The sequence below is a fragment of the Echeneis naucrates genome, chromosome 17, assembly GCF_900963305.1.
Source record: "Echeneis naucrates chromosome 17, fEcheNa1.1, whole genome shotgun sequence".
NCBI classification, from domain to species: Eukaryota; Metazoa; Chordata; class Actinopteri; order Carangiformes; family Echeneidae; genus Echeneis; species Echeneis naucrates.
Window position 1 is genome coordinate 6794723 of NC_042527.1, and position 27378 is coordinate 6822100.

Sequence of the window (27378 nt, forward strand, 5' to 3'; positions counted from 1 at the left end):
TTCCATATATCTGATATATTAATCCACATCTCATCTGTATTTGTTGATATTGTGTCAAAAACAGAAACTACTCAGAATGTAAAGATTGACATGTTTAACGCATTCAGAACTTTTGCACATATAACCTAAGAAAAACTCTGTGACTCCCAACGTTGGTGTGTATGTAAGAGGTGGCTCGTTTGTGTTTCTTGGTCCTTGTAACGACCATGCCCTGTTTTAGATCCTTTTCAGGTGACATAATGAAGTTCTCTCTGTGAGCCCCTCCTTGTGGCTAAAGGAGCTTACTGCCCACACCACCTGTGCACACACCGGCCTGAGGTAGAGAGATAGATGGAATATGAACCTCGGTGACGTCACGGCGACTGACCAATAGGAGGTCTGTCAACCTGTGACAGATTACTCGACGACCGACGACGGCGACTTGAACGTAAACACAGCAATGTGACACAGCTTCTCCTACCTCATCGGGAGGAAATGGATTTCACAGATGGCTCTTGATCTAAACATTAAACGAAGTCGTTCGTCTTTTTCTCTTCTTTTCTTTTTCTTCTTTCTCAGTTTTTTTTTACTCTTATTAGCAAGCTTCTAGTTCAGCCGTCTATTAAACATGGTGAGTTTGGCCTTTCCTTTTCTATATAGTCTTTAAAAAAAATATTTTCAGTGTGTCAATAAACAGCGCTGAAACAGTCAGGACCAACTGGCCTGCTTTGGCCCGCACACAGAGCCGGGATTAGGTGGTTTAAACAGGCTTCACATGCTCATCTGCTGCGGATAAAATTAGACTCCTGCAGTGTCAGGGATCCTGTGACATGTTGATCTGTGTTGGGCCCAGTGGAAAAGGCCTTACAGACAACTGTCATGGTCTCTGTGTGCCTTACAAACGTGTTGGATGTGAACAAACAATAGAATAACTGAATTACAATTACAGGAATTAGATGATGATTTGACCCCAGTGCTTTTCATAAATATGTGAAATGCCATTGAACCAAGTCTCCCAAGATCTCCGCATTTGTAGGTATTGATAAAACTGTGTAGTCTTGCAGTGACTTGACTCCTCTCACTGCCTGGTGATGTGTGGCAGGATGCTGAGGAGGAACCGCAGAGTTTGTGTGAACTCTGTTTGGCTCAGGTGTGCTGCAGCTTGGACTCCCTGTGCAGCAGGCGTGCAGACGGCTCCATGTTCCTCCGTTGGGCCCCACTGTTCCCGCAGGAGATCGCTGACCAGCTGTTGGGAAAGATGGCAGCTACAGGTAGGTCAGCGGGATGGAGAAGGTGGCAGTGACATCAATATCAAAAATGGTGGGAAACTGCAGTAACTGTAGTTCCAGAAAAGGGACAGGAGGAATGTCATTAACCTTTGACCCTGGAAAGTTTCTTGGTCTTCCTGTAGGAAATGTGAAAATATCACTTGCCCAGTCATTTTATGATTTGTTAGTTCATGGTGTACCATACCAAGCAGAAATTATGGGAAAATTCTACTCAGCAAACACAAATGTGGCTGAACTGATCCTTTTTCCTACAACATCGCTCTGTTTGCTTCTCCCTACAAGGGATTCTGAATGACACAACTGTTGGGATTTTCCGAAACTGCAAAGAGCTCCGCCTGCGCCGAGCTTCCATCTCCTGCTGCCCAGTGTCTGCCGAAGCTTTCCATCTGGCCCTGTGCCCTCACCGTCTCCAGGAACTAGATGCCTCCTGGGTCTCTGGGGGTCTCACTGGGGCTAATGTTGTCTCAGGTCTGGCGGCCAACATGGAATGCAGATCCAGCCTGCAGAGGTTGTCCATCAATGGGCTCCATCTGGACTGGGAGTCACTGGTGGAGGATGGAAGGGTCCCAGTTGGCTTCAGCTCTCTACAGGGCTTGAAGACGCTGATCTTGGCCAACACAGATACGAATGATGCGTCCCTGGAGGATATCTGCAATCTCCCTCAGCTAGAAACCCTGGATATCTCCTGCAGTGGTGTCTCAGACCTCACAGCGCTCATAAAGTGCAAGAACTCCATGAAGTCTCTAATCATCCACCGACTCCAGCATTTAGCTATGTCACCTTCCAGGCTGCTGTTTGTCCTGGGCCAGCTTCATGCTCTCAGGCATCTAGACTTTTCAGATGACCACTTTGCCGTGGATGACAGTCACATGAGAGAAGGTGATGAGACAGTGCGGCAGCTTCTGGAGGGAAGTTCTCAGTTTCTCCCTTCGCTTGTTTCTCTTGATATCTCTGGGAGGAAGAGGGTCACTGAGGAAGCAGTCCAAGCGTTTGTGGAGTCCAGGACAGGGCTAGTCTTCTTGGGGCTGCTAGCCACTGGGATTAGCTCCTCTGATGGCCTTTGTTCACATGAAAAACTAAAAGTAAGGCGCTAGCGTAAGCACTGGGCACAGGGCATCATGGGCAGACACATAAATTTGGCTTGACAGCACAAGTTTCTCATTTGAATTTGACTTGCGGCTACTTATTATGCATTTACTGAACATGCTGCATTTCCTGTCTCTGTGACGCTGCTGATCTGCTATGTCCGTTCAGGTAACTGGAGAGGCCAATGAGAACCAGGTGTGTGAGGCCCTGAGACGCTACAGAGACCGCGAGTGCTTCACACGAGAGGCCCTCGTCCATCTCTACAGTCTAACCACAGACATGGACAAACCCCGGCCAGATATGTTACAGGTTTTGCCGACTGGTTCCTTCATTGACTGCATTCTTGTGACACACGACATCCAGACTAGAACAACTCATCCATGCAGGAATGATGGCCAAAGCCACAATACTTGGAGCCAAGCTGTAAACTAGAATTATACTGTATATATCATAGTAAGAATTTAATGATGGTTCCCTATGTGCTGAACAATGACTATAGCACTTCTTTTCTACAGGGTCACTATTTATCTAGCCGTTATTCAAGATGGGAGAGAGAGACTGAACACAAGAATAAAGAAATTACTGACAAAAACACTGAAATAGTTTAATTCAAACCTTTTAGACTTATTTTTATTTCAGTGTTTTTGTGCTCAGCTCTCAGTATTGCTCAGTATTACATTTTAAACCACTCTGTCCAAGCTTAGGGTGAAGATGCACAGCAGATAACATTAAATTGTCCAGTGATCTGACATTATAATTACTATACTTAGTTGCGAGAAGAGAGGAGTTAATGAGGCAGTTTCGAATGATGCTCTCTATCTGACCATCCATCCCCACAACTGGCTTGGTGAGAGGCTGTAGGAGGTAGGACGGTTTCACACCAATACAAAGCTGAGAACTGTTCCAGACAGTTTCCAGTCCACAGTGGCGAACGTGAACAGCCCCGTATACCAAAAAAACACGTGGGATCATGACACAGACCTCCTGTTTCCTGTAGCTGGTGCTGAGCGGGATGCAGAGTCACCCCACCTCCCTGCATGTCCATCTGGTGGCCACTGCATGCACATTCAACTTGACCACTCAGGACCTGGCAGAGGCGATGCCGGTCAGCCTGCTCACCTCCACTGTCACCCAGCTGCTGTACGCCATGAAGACCTTTCCCAACCACCATCAGGTGATCGGTTCTGTGTCAGATTACGCAGCCATATTGATGCCATGTCGTTTCACAACAGCAAAATGTAAGCGTGACAACGTGGTTATCACGTAACCAACTGGAGCGTTGCACATCACATCTCGATATGATATTTACTGTTTTAAGTGTTGCATTTGTTTACAGCTCCCATTCTGCCATTTTCAGGAAGTATCTTTAGTTATATAAAAAGTTGTATAGCTCTATAAAGTTTCATACACCCATATAATATATTATTATATTTTCTTACAACCATATGGTTCTTCAATTCATAAGATTTTTTATTCCTCCAGGTTCAGAAAAACTGTCTACTGGCACTCTGCAGTGACTACATCCTTCAGGATGTCCCCTTCGACAAGTTAGTTTACTTTCATTTACTTATAATGTGAGTTATGGGCCCACAGTCGAGGAGCTGCCAAAATAATCAGTGCACTAACAGCGTGGTGCTATAATGTTTCTCCAGCAGAGTGTGATTCACCTACAATATATTTAGTCCTTAAGGCTAACTGCCAAGAGAAATAGTCCTTCCAGATGTAAAAGTGCAGCCCCGGACTCAGATGTTCTTCAAGCTCGTGCGTACATAATTGGTAATCTATCATGTGCTCTTGCTCCAGGTATTTAGCAGCCACGCTGGTGATTAACTGGCTGAGCAGCCATGAGGATCCGACCCTTCAGAGGATGGCTGTGGCTGTCATCTCCATTCTGGTGGCCAAGGTCAAGACACTGCTTTGTTACGGTGCATTAGTCTGCTGCAGGAAAAATAGCACAGCACCTGTTGGTCAGTGCCTGTCCCTTTGTCACACCGCTCTGAACAGCCAGCTTTAAGCTTTCACTTAGCTCTGCTTAAATGAGGCCATCTTCCCTGTGGGGCAGAATGTTGCTGTTCAAGTCTGACATTTAGAAAAACTCAGATAAGACTAAAACACAAACTCATCTGTTTATTTTATTCTCAGTTGTCCACAGAGCAGACAGCACAGCTAAGCAAAGACGTCTTCATAATGAAGGTACATTTACAATTTCAGGGTGTCTTATCTCAAACCTTGCACCAGATATGGATGAATATATTTATGCTCCTGCGTCTCTCTCAGTTTTGTCTACTGTATATACTTATCTAGGCAAGCCATTACTCTTTGAAATTCTCCCTTTTTCTCTTGTTGTGACATAATTAGGTGTCTCGCTCTAGACTGCAGTTACTTTTGATGATTTAGAGCCTAGTATGTGTGTTTTTATACAGACACGCGCATACACATCTACCAGGGGATGCTTCTGTTTATACTGATGGATTAAGTTTCCTTTTTTCCTGTCCTGTTTTCTCCTCTCCTCGGCTCTGTCTAACAGCAGCTGCTGGCTATCGTGCAGCAGAAGGCGATGGTGGGAGTGGTGGACTCCACACTGAAGTTCGCCCTGAGTGCTTTGTGGAACCTCACAGATGAAGTGCCTGCCGCAGCGCGCAACTTCATTGAGTGCCAGGGCCTGGAGCTGTACGAGGAGGTTCTGGAGGTAGAGGAGCTGAAAATAAATTCAGAAATAAAAATGCGCCTATATACAGATGATGAAAATGCATCGACACATGCATTCCTTGTACATGCTGCCCCTTTTACCGTTGCAGTCTTACTACACTGAACCATCCATTCAGCAGAAAGTTCTTGGCCTCCTGGTGAGTGCTGAATTAATGTTGATGTGATGTTAATAGTCGTGAAAGTGAATATGCCGTGTGTACCACAGCAGGCAATGCTCTATTTTTTATAGCTTATTTGCACTTCCACAGCTTCCATAGCTGCGAGAATCTATCTACCAAAGTATCATGTTCTTTTTGTTGCCATACTTAGGGCTTAGTACTGCTACAAAAGGCTGCGTGTGGATCCTGTCAAATAATTTCTATAATAGTCCTATATACCTTAAATTACTATGCCACCAGAAACTAAATTGAATGAATCTCTAGAATCCATAAGATTGTTCCTGTATACCTTTTGCTCCTAAGACCTTTCCTTCTGTTTTTGTTGCTGTCATTTGTTGGGTGTTTCAGAACAACATAGCAGAGGTGGAGGAGCTGCAGGCAGACCTGTTGGAGGAGGACCTACTGGAGCATGTCCTCAGCCTCCTGCAGGACACCCAGGTGGAGGTTGGGGTCCGTTATTTTGCTGGAGGCATTCTGGCACAGCTCACGTCCAGACCACAGGGCTGGACCCTGGATGAGGAGCTCCGCTCTACCATACTGAAGCAGTTGGTGTGTTTTTTGTGTTCTGGTTTTTACAGACAATTAAATTTACCTTTGGGTCTTTTCAATGTGTGTCTCTTTCTTTTCAGCATACTTCCATAATGACATGGACCCGCGTGGAGAGAGAAATGGTCTCTTATAGGTGAGAGGACATGCAAACTGGACAGAACAAAGAGAAAGCCCAACGGAGAGAGGCATTTCATGCATTTACTCTTTCCGTGTCATTCTATCTGTTCAGTTCAAAATGAAATAGAAGCTACATGTTGCATAACACTATGCAAATTGTTGATAAATTGACACTCTTACATAACATTTTTCCCAACTGTAGAGTAGAATGTCAAATTATGTGAATGCAATATTTTTGCAGTCCCCTTAATAAATTCTATCATCTGCCATCAGGACCTCTCAAACAGAATACAATCACAATAGTTTGGGGAAACTCACATTATTGCAAAAAAAAAAAAAGTGGCAATCACTGAATTGCACTAATGCCAATGAAAATCAAACACCTGGCACTTTAAACACAAAACTAAAGCAGATGAGTACTGAATCATAAAATTAATCAGCCCTTTTTAAATATTTGCTTTCTATGTTCCCCTCATTTCAGGTCCTTCCGACCATTTTGCCCTCTGCTTCAGACTTGTCAGCCCCCGGGAGTGCAGCTGTGGGCTGTCTGGGCCATACATCTGGTCTGCAGTCAAAACAGTAAGACACACAAACCGTACTGTGGGGACTTGGGGGAAGTCTGTCTATTGGGAGCACATAGAAGGATATCTAGTGGTTATGATGTGGGTATTAACGGACCCCTACTCATGTGAAATAGGGCTGATTACTTTGTCTTTCCCATTAAAAGGCCTCTTTGTTCATTATTAAAATTGCCTCAAATCTGTCTGGTCTATTTATAGTTAGGCTGTGGGGTTGAGGATCTATTCCTCTCTTATCTTCTTCCTCCTCCGTCTCTCTAGCATCACATTACAGCAGCATGCTGGTGATGGAAGGCACGACTGAACTTCTGACGGCTTTGGCTGCACATCCCAACACACACAGCGACATTAAAGGGCTATCAGAGACCATCTTGCAAATGGTAGAGCACCAGAATCACTTGGAGGCCTCAAGCAACCAGGCAGAGCCTCGAAATTCCTGACAAAAATGTAAAAGGGCTGATTATATTTTGGGTAATGTCTGTGAGCTGCGCCAAAATGTAGATGTAACGTTGCAGATATAGAATTGATGTACAGCTCATGGGATGAATTGATATTAATAGAGTTATGAAATGGTATGGCCACTAGCTGTGAAAATCTATTCATCTTTTTTTTTTTTTTTTTGATAATGACACAGAGACATTATAAACTATTTTGAAATAAAATTGTTGCTCTATTTAAAACTGGTTTCAAATAAACTGAAGTGGGAGACCAATGCTTGTGCAAGTCACACATGGATCCCAAAGCAGCCACTGGAGGGTGCTTTAGGACTGCAGCTTCAGGGCTGGTTTGCTCTTCAGACCTGTTTATGTATAATGTTCAGTCATTAGAGCTATAGATTGAAAATCACACACAATACAAGCGACAAGATACCAAAGCAGACTGAATCTGTGTGTGCTGAGGGCCTTATTATAAACCAGCCAAGCTTGGAAACATCTCTTCCTCTTATGCTCACCCTCTGCCCCCCCCCTCGTCCAATGAGATGATGCGGAATTCATTATATTTTATGTAACACAGCTGGAAGATAGAACTGCTTGTAGGCATCTACAGAGTCTATTCTAAGTTGACCTATTAATAATTCTTTTTGAAAAGTGGATTAACAAGCTCACATGAATATTTGAGTTGCATCACCGTGTTCAACTTTTAGGTGTCAAACCTCCTGAAGGAATTCACAGGAATCTACTAAACAGAGCATGGCTTTAGATGTATGCGATTCAGGCAGGTCACTCAGTGCCTTATCAGTGGAAAGCTGTAGGTTAGGAAAGAGCTATGCAAACTGATCCAGGGTCTGCATTTAACAGCCTCTTCAACCTCTAAACTTTAATTTCACCCTGACAGTCCTCTTAGATCAATGGTCAAGTGCCCCATTGTGAACATGGTGTAATATTACCAGGAGAAGTTTGGGTCCTGAGAAGTGTGGAGGAAACTAGCTGGCCTTTCAGGTGCCACAGGTCATTCTGCACTCCACACAAGGTCTGCTGTTTATGTGGCAAACATACTAAGTGAGGAGAAGAAGTTAACAGAGGTCCAAAAAGGTTTATGAAGTGTGCTGTGTATTAATAACATCTTTAGTTTCTGTCAGCGGCTCAAAGAGTACATCAATATTCAAGTGACACATGAGACAGACAGAAAGGCTGTATCAAATAGACAGAGGAGGAGAAACAAAGGAGAGCATCGCAGCAGTAAACAGACATTTTAAGTTTTCCAATTTGTTTTCATGCTGAAGTAACAGAGTATTGATTACACTGGGGCATGTAAATTGAATTGGCATAAGAGCAAGGAGCTGGTGATTAAACACCCAAACAATATCTGTAGGTCTTCGAACAGAAGAAAAGAGCGAACATGTAAAAGCTCAAATTAAGATCTGAACAGTTTGTGGGGCTCAGTAGGACATATTCTGGCATCAAAGTATGATTTGCTGCTTTAATCTACATAAAAACTTTTTTCTTATTTGTTAAAAAAGAAAAATATTTTATATTAATGTCATACAAAGAGCAAAAAAAAAAAAAAAAAAACAGATTTACATTTTAAACACTGTTGAACATTACAGTAAAAAGACATAATTTAAGGGTATGCTATACCAAAGTTGCAAATTTGGATTAATTAAATTGTCTAATAATTTTTGCCAATTTATTATTTTTTCATGTTCATTTGTGTATAGAGGTCAAACACGTTTAAATATGTGTCTTTAAAAATGTTCCAAGAGGGTAATTTTTTAAGTTATATTTTGCTAAACTATAGTGAGTTGGGTTGTGCAGGTGCAGTACTGAGGCTCCAAAGGTCCAATCACAGCAAAGGTTCAGTCCTTCAATCCAACAGAGCCCCCCCCTCCTCTGATAAGGTAAACGGGCTGCGTGGATGTAGAAAGTTCACAACTAGTGAATTTAGTTAAACCTGGCCAACTACTGGCATTGCTAACCGTAGTCTAAAAGTACAAAATAAGCTTGCTCAGCAGGATTTGTGTATGTGCACATATCAGAAGGTTTATGAAACTATTTTCCAAAATTTTTTTGACCCAAAAATGAAAAAAAGAGAATGCAATTCACTTATTGACACCAATTAATATGTGTAATAATGCACAAGCACGTATAAATATTAAAACAACAGCTAGTGCATTGAAATTTGCCTTTTCAATCTATGTTATAATATTAATTCACTATCAATTTTCAGAATTATGTTGTCCAAGTTACAAAACTGAAATATATTTATTTAAGAACTACTCCTTGACAAAAAGAAAGACGGGATTACACCTTCCTCTGAACTGATTGGCATGTTGAATAAATTGATGTGTTGGTGAGTAGGGAAATGGCCATGTGCAGAACCAAGGGTTATAGAAGCCCGTGAGCTTTGTACTTTTTACTTTGCTGAGCAGGTCTGAGCTCATTAATTAACACGCTATATTTAGTTTGTTAAATATTAACAGTATGAAAGTCAAAGTCCAAAAGCATAAAAGCATACCCATCTGCGGTTTCACAGTAGACTCCAGGATGTCCAAAAAAGGACAATTTTTTGAATTGCGCTGGAATTTGTACAGATTGCATCAACAGGATTTAATGTTTTAAATAATGAGATTTTTAGGTTTTGACATGCTGATTTGGTTTGGACATAGCAAGATAGCTGTTACCTATACTAAACTAACTGGCTGCTAGCTGGAGCTTTGTGCTGGCAGTACCATATAAACACTGGAGAGGAATCCATCATCAAGAAACCAAATCATACAGGATGTAACAAAATGTCTAACTATCCAATTCTGAGAAGACAAGAAAGATGGAAAACTAGATTTAGAGCGGCCTGAAGTGATATTGACAGGTGCAAAAAAAAAAAAAAAAGAGGGGGACCTATATCCAAAAATATCGTCAGACGAGATAAATAAGGAAAGGGAGGGATAAAGGGAGATGTGCTGGAGATGAGAGGAACAGAATGAGTCAAAGGATAGTAAAGACCCTTTCATGCTCCACGATTGTTCTGGCAAAAATACCACAGACCAATATGCAGATTCCCTGTCTCAGTTTGAAATTTCATTGTGCTGCTTTGGAGTTTCAGCTTAGTGTGAGTAAGCATGTCGTTATCTCACTTGTGCAGGCAGCTCTAATGGATTAACACAACTGTGAACCAGTCTGGGCACCCAGAATACACTAATGTAAAATGCAAAACATCTCCAGCTGTGGGTATATGTGTTTGTGTGTGTGCCTGCTCGTTTATGTGAGGCAGTTTCTACGGTCCATATGTGGACTTGCGAAAGCCTTAGTGTCAATTGTGAGGTTGAAGGGTTTTTCATGCTAATTAGACACCCAGTAACCTTCTAACTACACAGAGACCAATAGAGAGGAAAAGTACATCCAAAGAGCAGGAAGAGAGGGCAAACAAGAAGACAAAGCAAAACACTTCTCCAGGCAGAACTGTGACGCACAAAAGTACACACCATCTCGTCTCAAATGACCTTTTATTTGCTGGGGAAGGATACAGAGCTAGCAGGCCCCTGAGCCCATGTGCAGATATGTAACCGCAGTAGGACCATCCTCCTATCTGCCAAGTAGAGGCAGGGGCCCCCTCTTCACCATCAATCAACAGCCACTTTCCCAAAGCAAAATAGAGCTTGTCAATATCAAGTCCAATAATAATAAAAAAAAATTACAATATTCAACACCAGATCAAACACAATGCTTTTATTAATTTGAAATAAATCTCAGCAGATGAATAATTTCTGCTGATAATGATAATGATGGAGACGTGGGGAAATTAAACTGGACAAAATTCTGGAAAAGTTATTTTTTTAGGCCCAAAATAATAAAAAAAAAACAACAACAAAAAACAGGTTTTTTTACTTCCTCTCTTCTGTGTGTTGCTATGGTTAAAATATGAAGTGACAAACCATTAAAGCAAGTGACAGTACAAAGCAGCACTCATTGTACACACTGCTTGCACGTTTACAATTGTAAGGGTAAGAAATATATTCAACTTAATATAAGTTGCAGCGGTTCCTATACGTCCCGGCTCCAGAGCATGCCATATTCCAGGTTGGCAGCGCAGTAGTGGTTTGGATTCAGCGGACAGTAATTTTGTGCCGTTATCCATATGTGGCAGTGATTAATGATGAAATTTTCATGAAATAACTGAAACAGGAACCCAGTTTCCAAGCACCAGTCACTGAAATATATCCCTCATTTCTAACTTTGGTTAGAGTCATTCCACTGCTCCATGACAAAAGGATTTTCTTCACATTTTGTGTGGGTGAGTGTGTGTGCACATGTGAGTGAGCTTGTTTGTAAGTAGATGTGTCAGACAGCTATTATGGTCAGTTAGAGACGCTCTTACTTAATGTCACATCTGTGGGCATTTTACAGTGGCCAGTTCGCCTTCAGCTCAGTGGATGCACACAATGGTGCACAAAATATGAGTTAAACAACCACAAGCAGGCAGCAGGGCCGCAGGAGGTTGTGTGTCTGAGAGCGACGTGAATTTCCTCCTCTATTTACTCAACTGGCTAGCAGCCACAGTAGAGCTATTGATGCGACCATAGCCAGCTGAGTGCATCTCTGTCCTGGAGCACATCGTGACCACTACCTCAGCCTGGATGCTGGATGATGGGATAAAGAGGAGCAGCAACATCCGTTCTCACGCACAACACTATCCACTTTAGAAGCACTCAGTGTCAACTACAAACAAGAGTTCAGCTTTCCGAAAAACATGGTTATTCACTTTTTACTGAGCGTTTGATTTGAGCCACAGCCAGCGGCCAGTTAGCTGAGCTTAAGGGGGAAACAGCTCTGACGAAACCATACACAAATCTGCCAGCACCTCATGCACTTACTAAGCAAGTTCCTAAGTTGTATCGTAAATCTACTCCTTCATGCACTCTCCCACTGCACCCGATATAAGACACGATCAACAGTTTACTGTGCAGTCTCAGTCCAAAATAGTTAAACATGTAACTCCCTTGATAACCACAATTTGTGGTTTTTAGACAGTCCTTTTTTTCTGTTCGTTTTTAGAACAGATTAAACAAACAGGATAAAAAAAAAAACTGCCAACAACTGAACACTGGGCAGATTTATTTTGCCTTTGGAAATCTTTGTTAGCTTTCCATGCAACCCAATCTGCACACATCAGAATGGTATCACTTGTTTCCACTTTGTCTCAGCGAGAAAGCTATTAACAAGCGCATTTCACAAAATGTCTAACTCTTTTACATTTTCAGTTTTGTTGTGGTCTTTGTAATGGAGCGTTCTATGAGTGCAGAGAATCTCTACACTTTTTTAGACAGTACATTGTACTAAGAGGTGATATGAGCTGGAGTCGACAGGATGGAGGCAGAAATGGTGCTTTTGCCTGTGTGTCTGAGCACATGCGTACATGTGCCTCAATATGGGGTGATTTTGTAGTGTGGGGGTGTGCAAAGGGTAGAATATTGAAATTCAGCTCATCCACTTAGTCTAACACTTAGTATATGCTGTCATACAGAGCCTCCACAGCAAAAACTGTCAATACACAGATTTCAAAGCCAGGTGTTCGCCTTGTGTGTGTGTGTGTGTGTGTGTGTGTGTTGTGCAAGAATAGGAACAATGTACATTTTCATTGTGGGTATCCATTACCATTCCGTCTGTGTCACTGTGCTGGCGTGAATTAGAGCAGCCAGCTAGCCCATTTCCAGGCTGCACCCTCACCCTTGCCTGTGGCATCACACGGGTGATGTAATGCACGCTCACAGATGAGATCTGCTATGTTTATGTATTGTGTGCTGATACAGATGAGAGTTTAGTTTACAGACCTCAAAAGACATGAAAATGATGGTTTTTGTATATATTAAGGTAACTGATGCAAATATTACATACAAAACGCAGAGCAACCAGAAGCCAACTCAGCATACTGTTACAATGGGCGATGGACAGGTACAGTAGATAGGTGACTATCTTGGAGTGACATCCAGTTACGTATGACATGCCGGTAAGTACAATTTGGTACATCAGTGCATGCATAGTTATGCATATTGCCATATATCAGGATCAGTCTCTTACATAATGATGGATGGAGTTCAAGCAGACACGCACAAGATTCGCCTCTATGATTTTATATTTGCGGCGTAAAGGTAAATCATAATACTAATAGCAAATATTTTCTTTTTCTAACACCACAGTTTTCTAATTGAAAAAAAAAAAAACAAAACATTTTATTATGCCTGCAGAAAAAGCACAAGTAATTAATAAAGTTACTAAAATGATGACATCAAGTATGTTAAATGAGCGAATCATGTTAAGTCAGTATGTATGACACAAAGGCCCCGAAAGCACCTCCGATTGTCACAGGTACGATCAAAAATAGTCAAAGTGTATGTTGCGAATGTCCCAATGGTCTACCATGCTTACATTTTCAGACTTTTTTTCTATTTTAAAATTATACTGTCGTTTCAACCAGCAACTTTGAGCATTTAGTTGAGCTTGGGTGGATCTCAATAATATGCACATGCCAGTGCCAGTAGATGTGCGAAGAAAGGTTTCTCAGTAGTATTGCAGATTGCACTATAGAAAGAGAGCAGATTGTGCGGTCTCTTCACCACCTTTTCATCACACAAGTGCCAAATAACTATTACTAGATGCTGAGAGTCCAACACCTCGCAGTTTCATTTTGCAGCGCCATTGCGACTCACAGCCCGGTATGCACTGTGCAACATTGCAATGAATAAAAGTCACACAAAAGCAACCCAATAGATGGTTTTAACAATTTAACAATGGCCATTTTGATCTGTCAAAGCCGGAAAATTACACGTGTTTCAAAAAGCCATAAGTGATGGCAATTCATTGGCAATTCAGTATCACCCAACATACACGATATCAGGACTTGGAAACTGCAAAATAAACGGAATGGAATTCAGACAGAGATATTTGCAGTTGTGCTTTTTATACCACAACATGTCAAGATGTCTTCTGGGAGAAAACGGTATTTTCTCCTTCCTAGCACAGTTTCCAAATGTCATTGTTATTATAGTAGTCCAGACTCTTAATATCGAAACTTTTCAAACCAACAAAAACTTGCAAAGGGAAAATAAATTAGTAAGATATTTTGAGGGGAAACAGCTGGCACAAACATTTTGGTATAGCCATCTCTTGTGTGCTTCTGCTTCCCCCTCTTAAAGTGGTAACAGTCGATGTCATAGTCAGTGGAGTGGTACAGTAATTTTTGATTTTGTAATAACAAACCGGAGGCAGTTTATTGAAACTGAACTGCCAATCTCACAGTTTATACGCACCTCATAAGGCTTTTTGGTGCATCAACAGTGCAAGCAGAAACAGACAGGACACTGCACCCCAACCCGTTACCCAACACAGGGACAATGAGGCCCAAATCAATTATCACACTCTCCTGTTTACTTGCCGCCCTGCAGGGCCCGCTGCCAAAACAGACATGAGCAGATGGTCCATGCTTGTTCTCAATCACAAATACTGTAGATCCTCAGCACAAATACCTTGACAGCAGTTTCTGGGGCTTGTAGTTGTGGGGAGCGCAAAATGGCACATCCCCAGCAGAAAAAGGTCCATCGTGCATCCAACCATACATGCTAACCTTTTACTCATCTACACAAACATAAATAGCCAGTACAAAATGCATTTAATCGTCCTCTTTCATACCAATTAGTGGAATGACCAAACTTTTGATTTTACAAATGTGTTGCGAGGCTAAGTCACTGTTGTCCTTCAAGCTCATTGCTTGATGCCATCATGGCGGTCCATGGATGAAGGGCTTCTCTGCAAACAATGCTGTATTGGTGTGATCTATAGATTGAACAAACAATTACAAGCAACTGAATATATCCAATCTATAATATTATACTGTATTTTATATATATACATATATTTATATATGTATATATATATATATATTTATATATATAAGCACAGGAATAGTATACAACATTGTGTAATATGGCATATAACCAAGATTAATTCAGTCTACTGAAGAAACCTCCTTAGGTTCCTGGAAACTTATCTTTACCTCTACTTTCAGAGAAAGACCCTATGATTACAAAAAGTAACAAAGGTTTCCACTGATGTTGTGGCATGGGCCGTTGATGATCTCAAAAATATTGGACCACTGCCTGCATCTGAATCTGTAACAATGGACAGGCCAAATATTAGTTTCGCAGAGCAATTTTATTTTAATGATAATTAAACTTTCAGGATTGAACTTAAGGGAGGGGAAGCAATACTTTCTTTTTTGTTTCACGAGGGAAAGATCATGTGTCAATACAGCATCTGTCTCTTGACTCTTGACTCCACCTGAAACTCTTCCTGGTGCTAGTTGCCTTTTTGATACTGCAGATTCGGTTGGGTATCATTTAGTGCTTGCTCAGATTGTGGTAGCAAACAAGTATACAACGTGGTTCAAACATTAATGTTCCCATCATTGGCATATCACAGTCATAGGCCTTAATGCAAAAGAAAAAACCCCAAAACAGTTCAATTCATTTTAAAACATAATTAATTATTTTAAATATAATTTCATTTCAAAATATTTTAAGCAGTTTGCAGATGGTTTATCACAAAAAAAAAAAAAGAGATATTTTTGCCCCCAATGATTTGTTGGCCAATTTGTACCTACATGTCCCACCAGTGGGCCACGGTCCACATGTTGGGGAACTGGTTCTTGGGTTTGTGTTCTGAGCTGATCTGTGATCAGCAATGCTGTTCTCTTGCGGTACCAAAGTGGTGAGAAAGTTTGACTTTTTCAGGGTTAGTAATAACCTCTCATACCACTCTCATATTTGTCTGTAAAATATAAAGCCACAGCCAGCAGCCATTTAGCTTATCTGATTTCAGTATAAAAGCAGAAAACATGAGGAAACAGCTGGTGGGCGGATTTCGTTTCCTTTGGACACAGCCAGGCTAGCTGTTTCTGCCAGACGCCATGTTAAAATAAGATACGGTTGTTGCTTTGAATTTAGCGCACAGACAGAGTGGCATTGAGCTTCTCATTTTGCTCCTGGCGATAAAGCATATTTTTACAATACGCATACAGAAACCAAAGAGGGCACGTGTTCAGAATTGATGTTAAATCAGAATGTTATTTAACAGCATTGTTAGCTAGCTCTTTCCAAGACACCCACCTTTAATCATATAGGCTGCTTTTTTGGTAGCTATGACCATTTTCCAGCTACACAGACCTCCACTATGGCAGCAAGAATGTGTGTTTTATTAACACAACGCCTGCTAGAGAACAGCTGAATGACATTCCTCATATCTAATGAATCCTCTCTTTTGTCTTTCAGAGCCTGTTAACTAAGTCTGACCGGAGTTTCATTAGACTTCACAGACTGTCCTGGAAGTTGACAGGAGGCACTGTGGGAATCTGTAGTGGGCAGGGTAAGAATAAATCCTTTAAACATTGTGTGAGGTTTTTAAATTCCCGTTGCCATGGTCACCCCTAGCCCGTGAGATACGACCTGTCTCATTGGTGTCATCCTCGTCGTCCACATCGAGCTGTTCGTCTTTCTTCTTAATGTAGCGCTCGTAGAGCACCATGATGACACCCATCACCCAGGCCGACACGGTGCCAGCAGCAAAGATGACAAAGCCGATGACAACAAAGAAAAGATAGTCCCAGGAGCCCAGCGTCTGGTGACACAACGTCCGTAGTTGGATGCCCACCTCACCCAATCGACGGCCCTGTATGTCAGCAGGTGAGCCACACACTGTCTGGCCCTCATCTGTCACAGAGACACAGGCCAAGAGAGAATGAGCAGTTTTAATCAGAAGGATTCAGAAATACATTCCATCCACGTATAACACATAACACTGAAGAAATCAGTTTTTGTTTTTTTTTTTTCATATAAACTCCAGGCTTGTGACATTGAAACACACAGTAAACAGGTCAGCTTTCCTGGGGTGGCATCATGAGTCATGAGTAATAACAGCGTTACATTTTAACGTAGACAACAGCGGCTCAAAGCTGGCATGCCAGGCGCATGCATACAAGATTGATGAGAAGTTTGTTGGTGTAGCATAACAGTATGTATGACCAATATATGACAAAGTTGTGTATACTGCACATCAAAGTTAAATTTTAGCAAGAACACTATTTACTATCTAATTTTCTGTACTTTACATTACGAATACTCAACAGATCTGCTTTATCAGAGCTGTGTCTCAATTCAAGGGCTGCATCCTTGGAAGGATGTGGTCTATATTGGCCTCTTAGCCTTCACAAGTGAAATACAGATTTGTGCTTTGTATCAGCAGCTGTGTCTCTGTTACCACTGCGTGATAAAGTACCATTCATTTTGCCAACAACCTCGCCGACACTGTTCTGTGTTTTACAAACAAACGTAAGAATCGAAGATAACTTGCAGCAAAGGATTCAAAGGAACAGTCTGTTGGTTTGAAAGGACAGCTCGTTGCTCCGCAGTGATGCACTCGGGGAAAAGCTCAATTCATTGAGTGACAGCGATGGCAACAAAACCGAACAAGTGATAACATTATGATTCAAATTTCACTGATCTCTCATTAGCGCGCAAAAATACATGACATCACATTGTTGCAACTGAGGCCCATCCACCTCAGACCAAAATGATGACATAAACACAATTACAGAAATTTTGTAGGAAAGAATGTGTTGGAGCTAGAACCCGTCACTCAGAGCCTTTGTAGTGTGTTTGACCGCTGATCTGCTTTGCAAATACCCTGTGACTTTTACTACATCACAGCCCTGACATGTGACTAGTCAGTCAGTCGATTTGTATTTATATAGCAGTTATCTCAAGGGACTTTTCACATACAGCAGGTCCACACTGTAATCCTATTAGCATATGATTTAAAGCATCCTTTGAAGTTTGACGAGCTATAACAAAACGCACAAGTAACCTAGCAAGGGAAATATACTTAATATGAAATTAATCGGATCAATAATTTAAGCAGGTTACTACCTATGATTTTGGAGAATATTTTTAAATGGCCTGTTTCCCAATCAGAGCTGAAGATATCCATAATTCATTCAGTTCACACAGTTAAATGACCAGAAAACTGCATAAGCATAACAAGGTGCATCCTTTGTCAGAAAACTCTTGGGGTCTGAGGAGCTTCCTGTGCGCAGCAGTCCTGAGTTGGTGCAGCATTAAATTACAAAAAAAATTCATGAAACTCCATTTTCTCCTACAGGATTAGCAAGCGACTTGTGCCTTTGTGCCTGCATGAAAACACAGATAATAGGGTTTGTCATCGTCAGGTACTGGGTATGACCATGATTAAGACCTTTCTGAAATCCACAAATCCCACAAAAATGTTGATTCCCTTCCCTTTCAAAAAACTACAGCGGATGGATAGAGTTTCAAAGGCCTATCAGTCAATATTAAACATGTTCCACGATGGATGTGGAGCTCTGCAGCAGCTGTCAACCATTTCTAAGAAAATAATTGTGGCTTGTGAATCTTATGTGAGTGAGGGCAAAAACTGAGTGCAACACAACAGAATGTTGCCATTTCCATCTGGCTACTTTTTTTATTTGGCTTTTGGGGGGGGGGGTCCCACCGGGAGAGATCAAAAGACTTGCAAGTTTCTGCAAAGGAAACTATTTTCTGTGTCCCTGTTTCTACAATGACAACTTTAAAATGCACGCTATCATTTCATACTGCTATGAAAATGTGGTTGCAAAATATTTCAGGAAAATGTGGACACACACTCTCAATCTGGTACTCTAATTCAGTAATTCACAAACTCTTTTGTTGAGTTGAAATCAGTTCAGATCTATCACCATCTGTTTATTTTAGTAAACTCTATCTTAACCTTCTATATTCTCTGATTCTTTTAGGAAACTGTTTCAACTTTCAATTAGTTACTTTTAGCTCATTTCCACCTATCATGTGCAATGTAGCATGTTACGACCACTACAGAAAGGTTTCTGTAGAAAAAGACTTAAATTTAGCTGGTTTACCTTTTTCAACTTGCTTTTGAGAGGAGTCTTGCAGAATTATTTTTAATCACTGTGATGCAGCTGTCTGATCCACCCAAGTCTTGTGTCTGAATAACTGATTTGCACTTTAAGTATTTTTTAAACTCAGTTAATTTCCTGATTTTTAAAAATCTAATTCTTTGACTTTTATGGTGCCAAACAAAACAAGAAATATTCCAGCTCAGAAGGGATGCAGACGATCACATGAGATGGCCTCTAATTCACTCACTTTAGTTACTTATATATATTTATATTTAAGTTTTAATTCTGTGTTTTCAAATGAGTGTTTATCTGTAGTATTCAAACATAAACTTTAGTTTATCTCAGTTTATCTGTTAGCTAATCCTTTCAACTGTTTATCAATAATTTCGTTTTTCACAACTTATGGCTATGTCACCTCTTTATCCATTATTGTTGGATAATAAGTCTACCTTTTTTGGATTCATTTAGCTATTTTATGTTATTTGTCATTAATTATAGATAATTATTACTTTTTACTTTTTGTATTTTTGGCAATTTCAATTGGTTAAGCCTAAATGGCTAACCGCTAACTTACCTTTGACATGTATTAAAACCGTGAAGCATTTAATCTCACATTTCAGTCATTTGCCATTTTAAAGTAGCTGTAGTGCATGTATTCTTGTTGAAACTTGCTCAGTTTGCTCAGACATGTGATTTAAAGGTTAGACAAAGAGATTATGCTCTCCGTCGCAATGAAATCATTTCCCACGTTAATTTCAAAGGCGAATGGAAATTTGCAAACCACAAATATTTTATTCCCTCGGTTCTTATCCTCAGGAAGCTCTTCTGTGGCTCTCAGATCTGAAAATGAGCCTACAGCTGAGGAATATGAGACCAGTTTGCTTCTCTAAGCTTTGTCTATCACAGAGAAGTCAAAGCTTACTCTGATCCCCTCAGAGGCTGCTGCTGTGCACTGTTCACACAAGATGCAGTTACGCTCTGGTTATAACAAAAACATATCCGTTCATGCAGACACATATGTATGTGCACTCTCTCCTGTGTTTACACAAAATCCCTCCACAAGACTATGCTTCCCCATCATCTATCTGTGCCCCTGCAGAGTTTGCCATGTGCATCTGCACGTGTATGTGTGTGTTTTTTGGGCCTGACAGCGATGAAGGAAACCCTTCTGGCTTTACCCCCACCGTACAGCCCCCTCCCCTGAAAGAGACTGGCACCAAAGAAGAGGGCTTTCCCTCTCTCCTTCCCCCATCCACACTGCTCTATTTCTAGAGACTCTCCTTATATAACAGCTGAAAGAGTACTAATCTAGCCAGAAAGGCGAGACAGGAGGAGAATCTGTTGGTTCCTTCCTGAAGCTTTCTCTCTCTATCTCACTCCTTTGCTACTGATGCAGCTCCTAGACCTAGGAGACAAGTGAGCTGTGTTCATGAACCAGGTGAGACCCAAATGAGAGATAACGATGCTTTGGAGTTGCAGCTCATAGCTGAAACACAGTCATGCCCCCACCACCACCCCCAAAACAGAAAATTGGTATATTTGTCTGCATGTGTGTGAGTTTCGCCATGATTTAATCTATAGACAAGGTGTTGCGTTTTAGAGCGAATTAGATGTTGTGTGTGTCGTTGGCTACAGGCAGTAGATGGACAGACTGTGTGTAGTGGTAGAGAATGTGTTTGTATCTATGTGTCCGCCTTCTCCCATGCTGGCAGCTGTCACTGGAGGAGGCTTCACTCCAAATTAAGCTAGACAAAAGGCAATGAGCAGCAGGAAAATAGGACAGCTCTTGCAGGACTCATTTTGAACTTGGACTAAGCTCCACAGGGACTGTTGTGAACCGTAGTGTGTGTGCGTTTGTGTTTGTCTGTGTGTGGGAGAGCGAGAGAGAGAAACAGGGGATGCCTTTTAAGTATCTGTGGCAATTGCATTATTGCTATGGTGTAAGAAGTATGAGTGTCTCCTTGCTTGGTAAGACGCACTATAAATAGCAGCTGCCCTTTCGCATAGTGACACATCCACACCAAAGCATTGAGCATAATAACTCAACGTGAGAAAGATAATGAAATATCAAACACCTCCATCAGCTTGACAGAAACAGAAAAAGATGGTTGATGTTTGATGGTGCAACTGTGATCTGTTCATCACACCTGCAGCACAGTGTCCCTCTTATCAAATAGAATAGTATTTGATGTGTCACTTCAGAATGCAAGGCCGTTGTTTTCTCCCAAACTGCAGAAAGCAAGACTAAATTACTCTGCACAGTTGCCAGAGGAGAAATCAAATGGCTCCCTGCCGCCGATCTTCTTTCACCCTCTTTGTTATTGGATAGTATAAATGCTGTCACGCTCCACAACCGTCACCTGCGCCTCATCCCGCTGAAAGCTGAGAAAGGGGTGACCTTTGTATAGACCTCACCAAACTGCTTATAGCTGAGTTGTGGTTCCATATATGTGCATGTATATAAGACAAACAACAACATAATCAGCATGCTGTACACTATATTCATGCAAAACCTTCCCTTTAGAGCATCCTTTCTGGGGAAGCAAATGTTTTTATTTTTTTTATTTTATTTGTTCCACCTTTTAATCATGTGCCCTTCATTAAGCGTTTATATACGCTTTGTAAGTAGTTAATCACATTTTACAACATTTAAAATATTGGTTTTAAACCACTGATAAATACAATTTTACAGTTTTGAATCAGCCTGGCTGATTAACATCAGATTGACTGTATACAGACCACAAAAGGTGACCCCAGAGTCCCACAGCTCCACATCTTGTCAGCTCCAGTCTCACTGTATGTTGATGGCTAATGCCTTTCAGTACAGCACCCACCCAAAAATTGTTTTTTTAGGATTCCTGTGTTCTTCCTGTTTTCTTTGTGTGTTCACTCACATGAAAACAGATCAAATCAAAAATCAGGGCAACGTCTTGTTTTTGACCTGAACTCCAGTGACACATTCACCCCGCTAGAAATATATATAATACACCCTGAATAACTCCATCTCATCTATAGATTTCAGCATTTTAGGAAACCGTTCATTGCAATTTACAAACTCTAAGAAACGTTTTAAACTGCTGTTCTACTGTCTGCTTCTTTTTAATGACTGATTCTTATTCGTCTACACAAAACGCTTAGAGCTGCAGTCTTTGGTTGAAATGGTCTAAATAAACAGTTTCCTCTCACACAGGCCTGTTGTTGAATTCAGCCACCAGCAGTTTATATAAGCCAGCTTAGTCTAATGTTATCTAATAACTAATGAGCGGAGCAGTGCGGTCCATACAGTGACACCATCTGATGTGACATGACAGTAAAACAGTGAAAAGCTCCACAGCACCTTGGAACTTGAAGCCCTCCAGGTGGACCCACAGGCACAGGTCCTCGTTGTCGCACTCGCAGCTCCACGGGTTCCCGCTGAGCCCCACCGAGCGCAGGGCGGGCAGGGCGATCAGGGAGGTGATGTTCAGGGCCGTCAGGTTGTTCCGGCTCACGTCCAGAACCTGAAGGGCCGCGTTTTCCACAAAGGCGTCCGGGTGGATCTCCGAGAGCCCCGGGTTGTCCGTCATCCTCAGCATCACCAGACTCGCCAGGGGCCCGAACGTCCGGTCCTCAATTCGGGTGAAAGTGTTGAAGGAGAGGTCCAGGTAGGCCAGCTTGCGTAGATTCCCGAAAGTGGACTCTGAGATCTCCGTCAAGGAGTTGTTGCTGCAGTCCAGGTAGACCAGATCGGAGAGGTAGTTGAGAGCGAGCGGCGGCAGCTCCACGATGCCGTTGTTGGAGATGATGAGCTGCCGCGTCGCCAGCGGCAGGTTGACCGGGAACCTGGTCAGATGTTGCCCGGCGCACTGAACCACCAGCTGGTCGTCACACACGCATCTGTCCGGGCAACCGGAGGAGAGCACCGGGGATGCGATCGCCGCCGTGGCGAGGAGGAGCACAACTGTGAGCCGCAAGGGTTGCGCGCTTGGCTGCGGGGCAAGACGCATGACACCGCCGAGGGCTTCATCCACCCCGTCTGGATAGAGTCAGACACAGTCACATTCTTCATTGAGACATTCTCCCCCAAATTGTTTCTCCCGCGAAATGATATCCACAGAGGTCAAACCCTAACGCGTTCTTCTTGCGCGTAAACCCTTGGATCCAGCGCGCATCCACTGTCCGGAACTTGCCAGCCGGATGCTCTCATTCTGTTTCTGAGCTCGTGGATTTATCGAGCCTCCTCCATCTGACCGCAGCTATGCACACAACGATCCTCTGTGGCTGCGCTGCTCGAGATGATCATGGTCAGTTGCTCCACTACATGTTTGCAATGTCTCGCCTTCCAGAAACTGAAACCAAATGAGAGGGGTGCGCTGAACAGCACTACAGTTGAGGTGTGGGTTTGTGTGTGTGTGTGTGTGTGTGTGTGTATGTGTGTGTGTGGGGGGTGGGGGGTGGGGGGTGTGGAGCGTGCTGACGCTTTGGAGGGAGCTGAGGCTGAGTGGAAGCTCTGGATGGGAGGCTAACATTAAATATTGAGGGCTCCATAAGAGCTCCTGTAACACGGCTGGATCTATAAGGAGGTGCAGGTGTGTGTGTGTGTGTGTGAGCGTGAGAGGAAGCTGCATCAATATAAGATGAAAAATAGATAGGTGTGCACCCTGTAATCATCTCATTCGTGGCCCTGAATGTTTGTTACATATTTTCATTAGCTCAGCGGCTCAGGTGTTTGTGTGTCTGTGTGGAGGTAGTGCACCTGACACCTGGGAGGAATATTCTCTGTGATCACATCACTTAGGGGGATTGAGGCTTTTGCAATCGGAGAGTGAGGCAGTTATAACGCTGTGTTGAGCGAACAGCCTATCAACACCACTCAGTCATATATGTGCTATGCGAATCCCACAATAGCAACTGATCCATCAGCCATAGGCAACTGGCCCCCACCTCCCACAATCCAAACTCCACCCAGCACACAGCCAGCACACGATGGGACAAGATGAGCTGGGATAGGGTGGTCTTAGGCAGCAGTTGTTATCCTCATCTCTCCAGTCTCAGTAAGAGTCCAGAGTCTATTCTTGGTTCCCTGTGTAGGTGTTGAAGTGTTGAATCAGACTCACCATGATGGAGGAGGAGGAGGACAGATGTGCTGCTGACAGTCTGTGAAAGAGAGCTACCTGGAGCTGATGGGCAACAACCAGCTGCACGGTGACCACACACACGCAAACATCCATACGACAAAGCCTAGCCTCCTCCTGTACTCTCTGATGTTAAAAAAAAAAAAAAAAAAGGCAGAGAGCAGGAGGCCGCCAGGCAGAGATAACCTAATGCTGTTTCACACTTGCCATCCCATGGACTGAACTAATCCACACAGCTGTTAGAAGTCACTGCCATTCAGTGACTTTATGAGGACATCTAGTGACGAACATTTGCTAATGTTTTGTCAAGTGAGCAGGGATGCAACAATCACCTTGTATGCTCTCTTTACTTGAGCTGAATCTTGGAACTATTCACATTAATCGCAATTATTTTTTGGAGACTGTTAATATGACCCCTGCTATACTTTAATTTACACTTTCATTTCATCCTCTATCACGTTTTTTCTCCTGTTACCTTCAGCATGTCTGATCATGCAGTCTTACCATAACTGCATACTTACTGTCTGATTCACCGACAATTATATACACAAAACTGTCATTGTACATTAGCTGGGTGAAACTTGCTTCCAACTGTCACCACCTAGTCTGAGACTTAACAAAGCAGTCAGTAAAATTTGGCACTGTCATTAAAAAATGGATGCCTTACCGAGAACTTGCTCTGGTGGTAACCACCCCACATGTGATTACGTGACCCTCTGCATTGGGGCCCTATTTTGAGACAATGCATTTCTCATTTTCCCCTATGGGAAATAAGCTTCCTGTAAGAGAATCAGCTTTTGCTCCTACAGGACAGAGAAATATTTCTTTATTGTTCTGCCAGTTCTTAACTTGTCTGCCTTCAGATCACTAAAACTAAATAATGTCGTGTTCTTGCAACAACTATTTCTATAAGATGAGTGTTATGCCTGCTTTAAGTATCAGAAGTTAATGTAGTCTACTCACCAGACAGCATCATTACCGTTTGCACCATCAACGGTGTTGCCTGTCCAAGTGGACCTAATTTTGACATTTTAAAATTGGTTTATGTTCAACCTTTAACAGTGTATGACTTAATAACTTGACTAGAGGTCTTTGTGAGCAGTCTGAATCTGAAAAGCAGCAAAGTGCCTGAAGCTGTCAGGATTAGTCGTGGGGTAAAGACAAAATATAACATTTGCCTTTGAGGTGTCATGAAGTAGCTTAAAATAAAAAATACTCAAGCAAAGTACAACTAACTGAAAAATCTGTAGTTCGGTACAGAATTTGAGTGAACTAGTAAATATCACCTCTGAAAATTGGAAGTTAGTCCAACGCCATGTTGGAGTAACTAAAAATAAAACTAAATAAAAGTAAAAATATATACATATATATATTTATCTTGTGTGGACTCGTTTGATTTGTTTATTTAACTGAGTCGATATTATAAGAGGGCAGCTCAGGATTAACTGTGACAGAGGTGAAGCTGCCGTTCGTCTCATCAGAGGCGGAGATCACCAACACGCCCTTCCCGGGTCTGACCCAACGTAACCACCGACGCACGCGGAAGCGTCGGGATAACAGCCCGTGCTCGTCTTCCTGATTCCACCGGACTGATCCGCGCTCCTCTCCGCTCAGGTAACAGACGCATTTCCCCTGCAAAGTGCTGCGGCTACACCTCCCGTCCTCTAACAACGGGGTGGCGGGGATCCTGAATCCTAATCTGACCTTTCGTTTTCGAAGGCGTCCCTGTTTAACTCTGTCGCGTTTATGACATTTTCTCACCCTGAACATATTTCTACACGATTATCGACGCGTGTAGACAAACAGCAGGAGGTTAAGTATTCATCCGCCCGGGGAAATAGGCTTTTGTGTTTTCCTTTACAGCATGGAAAGTTGTTGTTGTTGTGTTTTTTGTTTTTTTTTTTTTTTTTGTAAAGGGAGAACTGGTTGTTGCCTGTCAATGAGCAGCTGTATTGGATTTGTATTTCCTGGTGCAGGCCTGTCAGGATGGTTGTCCTCTCCAAGGAGTATGGCTACGTGGTGCTCACAGGTGTTGCCAGTATGTTCATGATTGGACATCTGGCCCTCAAGGTTGGCAAAGCTCGCAAGAAGTACAATATTAAGGTGAGCACAGTGGCTCAGGGCGGCACTGTTTCATGCCCGCTTTCTGACTTGTATTGACCTCCGTTGAAATGAAGCTGCCTTGCTTTGCAGTATCCTCAGATGTACAGTGATGATCCAGAAAATGGCCAGATTTTCAACTGCATCCAGCGTGCCCACCAGAACACGTATGTACTGATTTATATGCTCTGGTGTTGCGATGTGATGTCATGATTTGTAGGGACTGTGCAAAAGGAGGAGGTTAACGTTTAACCTGCTCTGATTGCCTCCCATCAGCCTAGAGCTCTATCCCGCCTTCCTTTTCTGCCTGGCTGTTGGTGGCTTGCATTGTCCTGTGAGTAATGTTTTTTTTTTTTGCTGTGTCACTCAGACACACTGAAGCGGGTTGATAACTATGATAGGACCATTGCATTTAGGGATTTTTGGAAGGAATGTCCGCCATTTTTGTAAATACTTGTTTAATCTGACTTGACCGTGGGTGTGTTATAGCGTCTCGCCAGTGGATTTGGAGCTGTATGGATTATTAGCAGAGAGGTGTATGCCCATGGGTACTCAACAGGAGGTGGGAAAATACTGCGCCATTCTTGTTTCATTAAGGGTTATTTTTCTTGGAGAGGAAAACTGAAAGATATTTTTATTAATCCCTATCAGATCCAAAGAAGAGAATGCGGGGAGCGTTTGGAAACATAGCTTTGCTTGGGATGATTTTGACCACTGCCAGCTATGGCCGCCATCTGTTGGGCTGGACCGGACCACGGATGGGACCCTTCCGTCCAGTGAACTCTTGCTAAAGAGGACCAAGTCCTACGCTCGTGCAGACAAGACCACTCTATATTAACTACATAAGTTGAAGTTTGTGTGCTAACCTTTTTAGTAAATCATATATGAAGTTCATAGTGACAAGTGACCTAACTGGTTCTTCCTGAGTGGAAATGCATCATTAAGGATAATGAATGTGGTGCATTCACTGGCCAGCACTCCTGCTACATGCAAGATCTGCCAGTTAGTCTTGATGAATTCACCAGCTCCCCAATGTTCAAATTTCAGTGAAGTGGCCACTTTTCATACCGTGTTTTGAGATGAAAGTAATGTAATTATTTTTCTTTATCTCACATATTGGAAAGTGAAATAAATATCGAACATTGATTTTTAGAAAATAATTGTGCTGTTTTTTTTTTGTTTTTTTTTAATTTACTTTTTTTTTTTGTAGGAGTTGAATAGGATGTTGATTTAAACCTTTAGTAATGGTGGGGTGTGTTTAAGGGAGTGTTTTTCTTCTTACATG

The 27378-nt window shown here is 42.3% G+C and overlaps 3 protein-coding genes across 5 annotated transcripts; 2 read left to right on the forward strand and 1 right to left on the reverse strand.

Annotated features, from left to right (window-relative positions):
* Positions 1-542: 542 nt before the first annotated feature.
* Positions 543-7035, forward strand: LOC115057934 (protein zyg-11 homolog). 2 transcript variants are annotated; one of them, XM_029525192.1, is made up of 14 exons: positions 543-610; positions 1082-1250; positions 1551-2350; positions 2523-2663; positions 3352-3528; positions 3837-3901; positions 4158-4257; positions 4497-4547; positions 4882-5043; positions 5153-5200; positions 5570-5770; positions 5851-5903; positions 6369-6466; positions 6727-7035. In XM_029525192.1, the coding sequence occupies exons 1-14, from the start codon at positions 608-610 to the stop codon at positions 6903-6905; spliced, it is 2247 nt and encodes a 748-aa protein (XP_029381052.1). In that variant the 5' UTR covers positions 543-607; the 3' UTR covers positions 6906-7035. The 2 variants fall into 2 exon arrangements, with proteins under 2 accessions (XP_029381052.1, XP_029381053.1); XM_029525193.1 differs by lacking the exon at positions 5153-5200.
* Positions 7036-15507: 8472 nt separating this feature from the next.
* Positions 15508-23202, reverse strand: LOC115058051 (leucine-rich repeat-containing protein 52-like). The gene is made up of 2 exons (XM_029525351.1): positions 22217-23202; positions 15508-16660 (listed from the first exon to the last, which is right to left on the reverse strand). Exons 1-2 carry the CDS (start codon positions 22863-22865, stop codon positions 16332-16334), a joined length of 978 nt encoding a protein of 325 aa, XP_029381211.1. The 5' UTR covers positions 22866-23202; the 3' UTR covers positions 15508-16331.
* Positions 23203-25454: 2252 nt separating this feature from the next.
* On the forward strand, positions 25455-27253 carry mgst3a (microsomal glutathione S-transferase 3a). Of its 2 annotated transcripts, none has more exons than XM_029525174.1 (6): positions 25455-25607; positions 25970-26096; positions 26187-26260; positions 26370-26427; positions 26583-26655; positions 26745-27253. In XM_029525174.1, the coding sequence occupies exons 2-6, from the start codon at positions 25980-25982 to the stop codon at positions 26882-26884; spliced, it is 462 nt and encodes a 153-aa protein (XP_029381034.1). In that variant the 5' UTR covers positions 25455-25607; positions 25970-25979; the 3' UTR covers positions 26885-27253. The 2 variants fall into 2 exon arrangements, with proteins under 2 accessions (XP_029381034.1, XP_029381035.1); XM_029525175.1 differs by lacking the exon at positions 25455-25607 and adding an exon at positions 25614-25805.
* The last annotated feature ends 125 nt before the right edge of the window (positions 27254-27378 follow it).

Bases quoted from the DNA above. Each gene is read 5' to 3' on its own strand.
- LOC115057934 (XM_029525192.1), top strand. The intron at 2,351-2,522 runs GTAAGGCGCTAG...ATGTCCGTTCAG, and splicing joins GTTCACATGAAAAACTAAAA to GTAACTGGAGAGGCCAATGA. The intron at 5,771-5,850 runs GTGTGTTTTTTG...CTTTCTTTTCAG, and splicing joins CTACCATACTGAAGCAGTTG to CATACTTCCATAATGACATG.
- LOC115058051 (XM_029525351.1), bottom strand. From the start codon at position 22,865: ATGCGTCTTGCCCCGCAGCCAAGCGCGCAACCCTTGCGGCTCACAGTT. The intron at 16,661-22,216 runs GTGCTGTGGAGC...TCTCTGTGACAG, and splicing joins GGAGGGCTTCAAGTTCCAAG to ATGAGGGCCAGACAGTGTGT.
- mgst3a (XM_029525174.1), top strand. From the start codon at position 25,980: ATGGTTGTCCTCTCCAAGGAGTATGGCTACGTGGTGCTCACAGGTGTT. The intron at 26,097-26,186 runs GTGAGCACAGTG...CTTGCTTTGCAG, and splicing joins GCAAGAAGTACAATATTAAG to TATCCTCAGATGTACAGTGA. The intron at 26,428-26,582 runs GTGAGTAATGTT...GGTGTGTTATAG, and splicing joins TTGGTGGCTTGCATTGTCCT to CGTCTCGCCAGTGGATTTGG.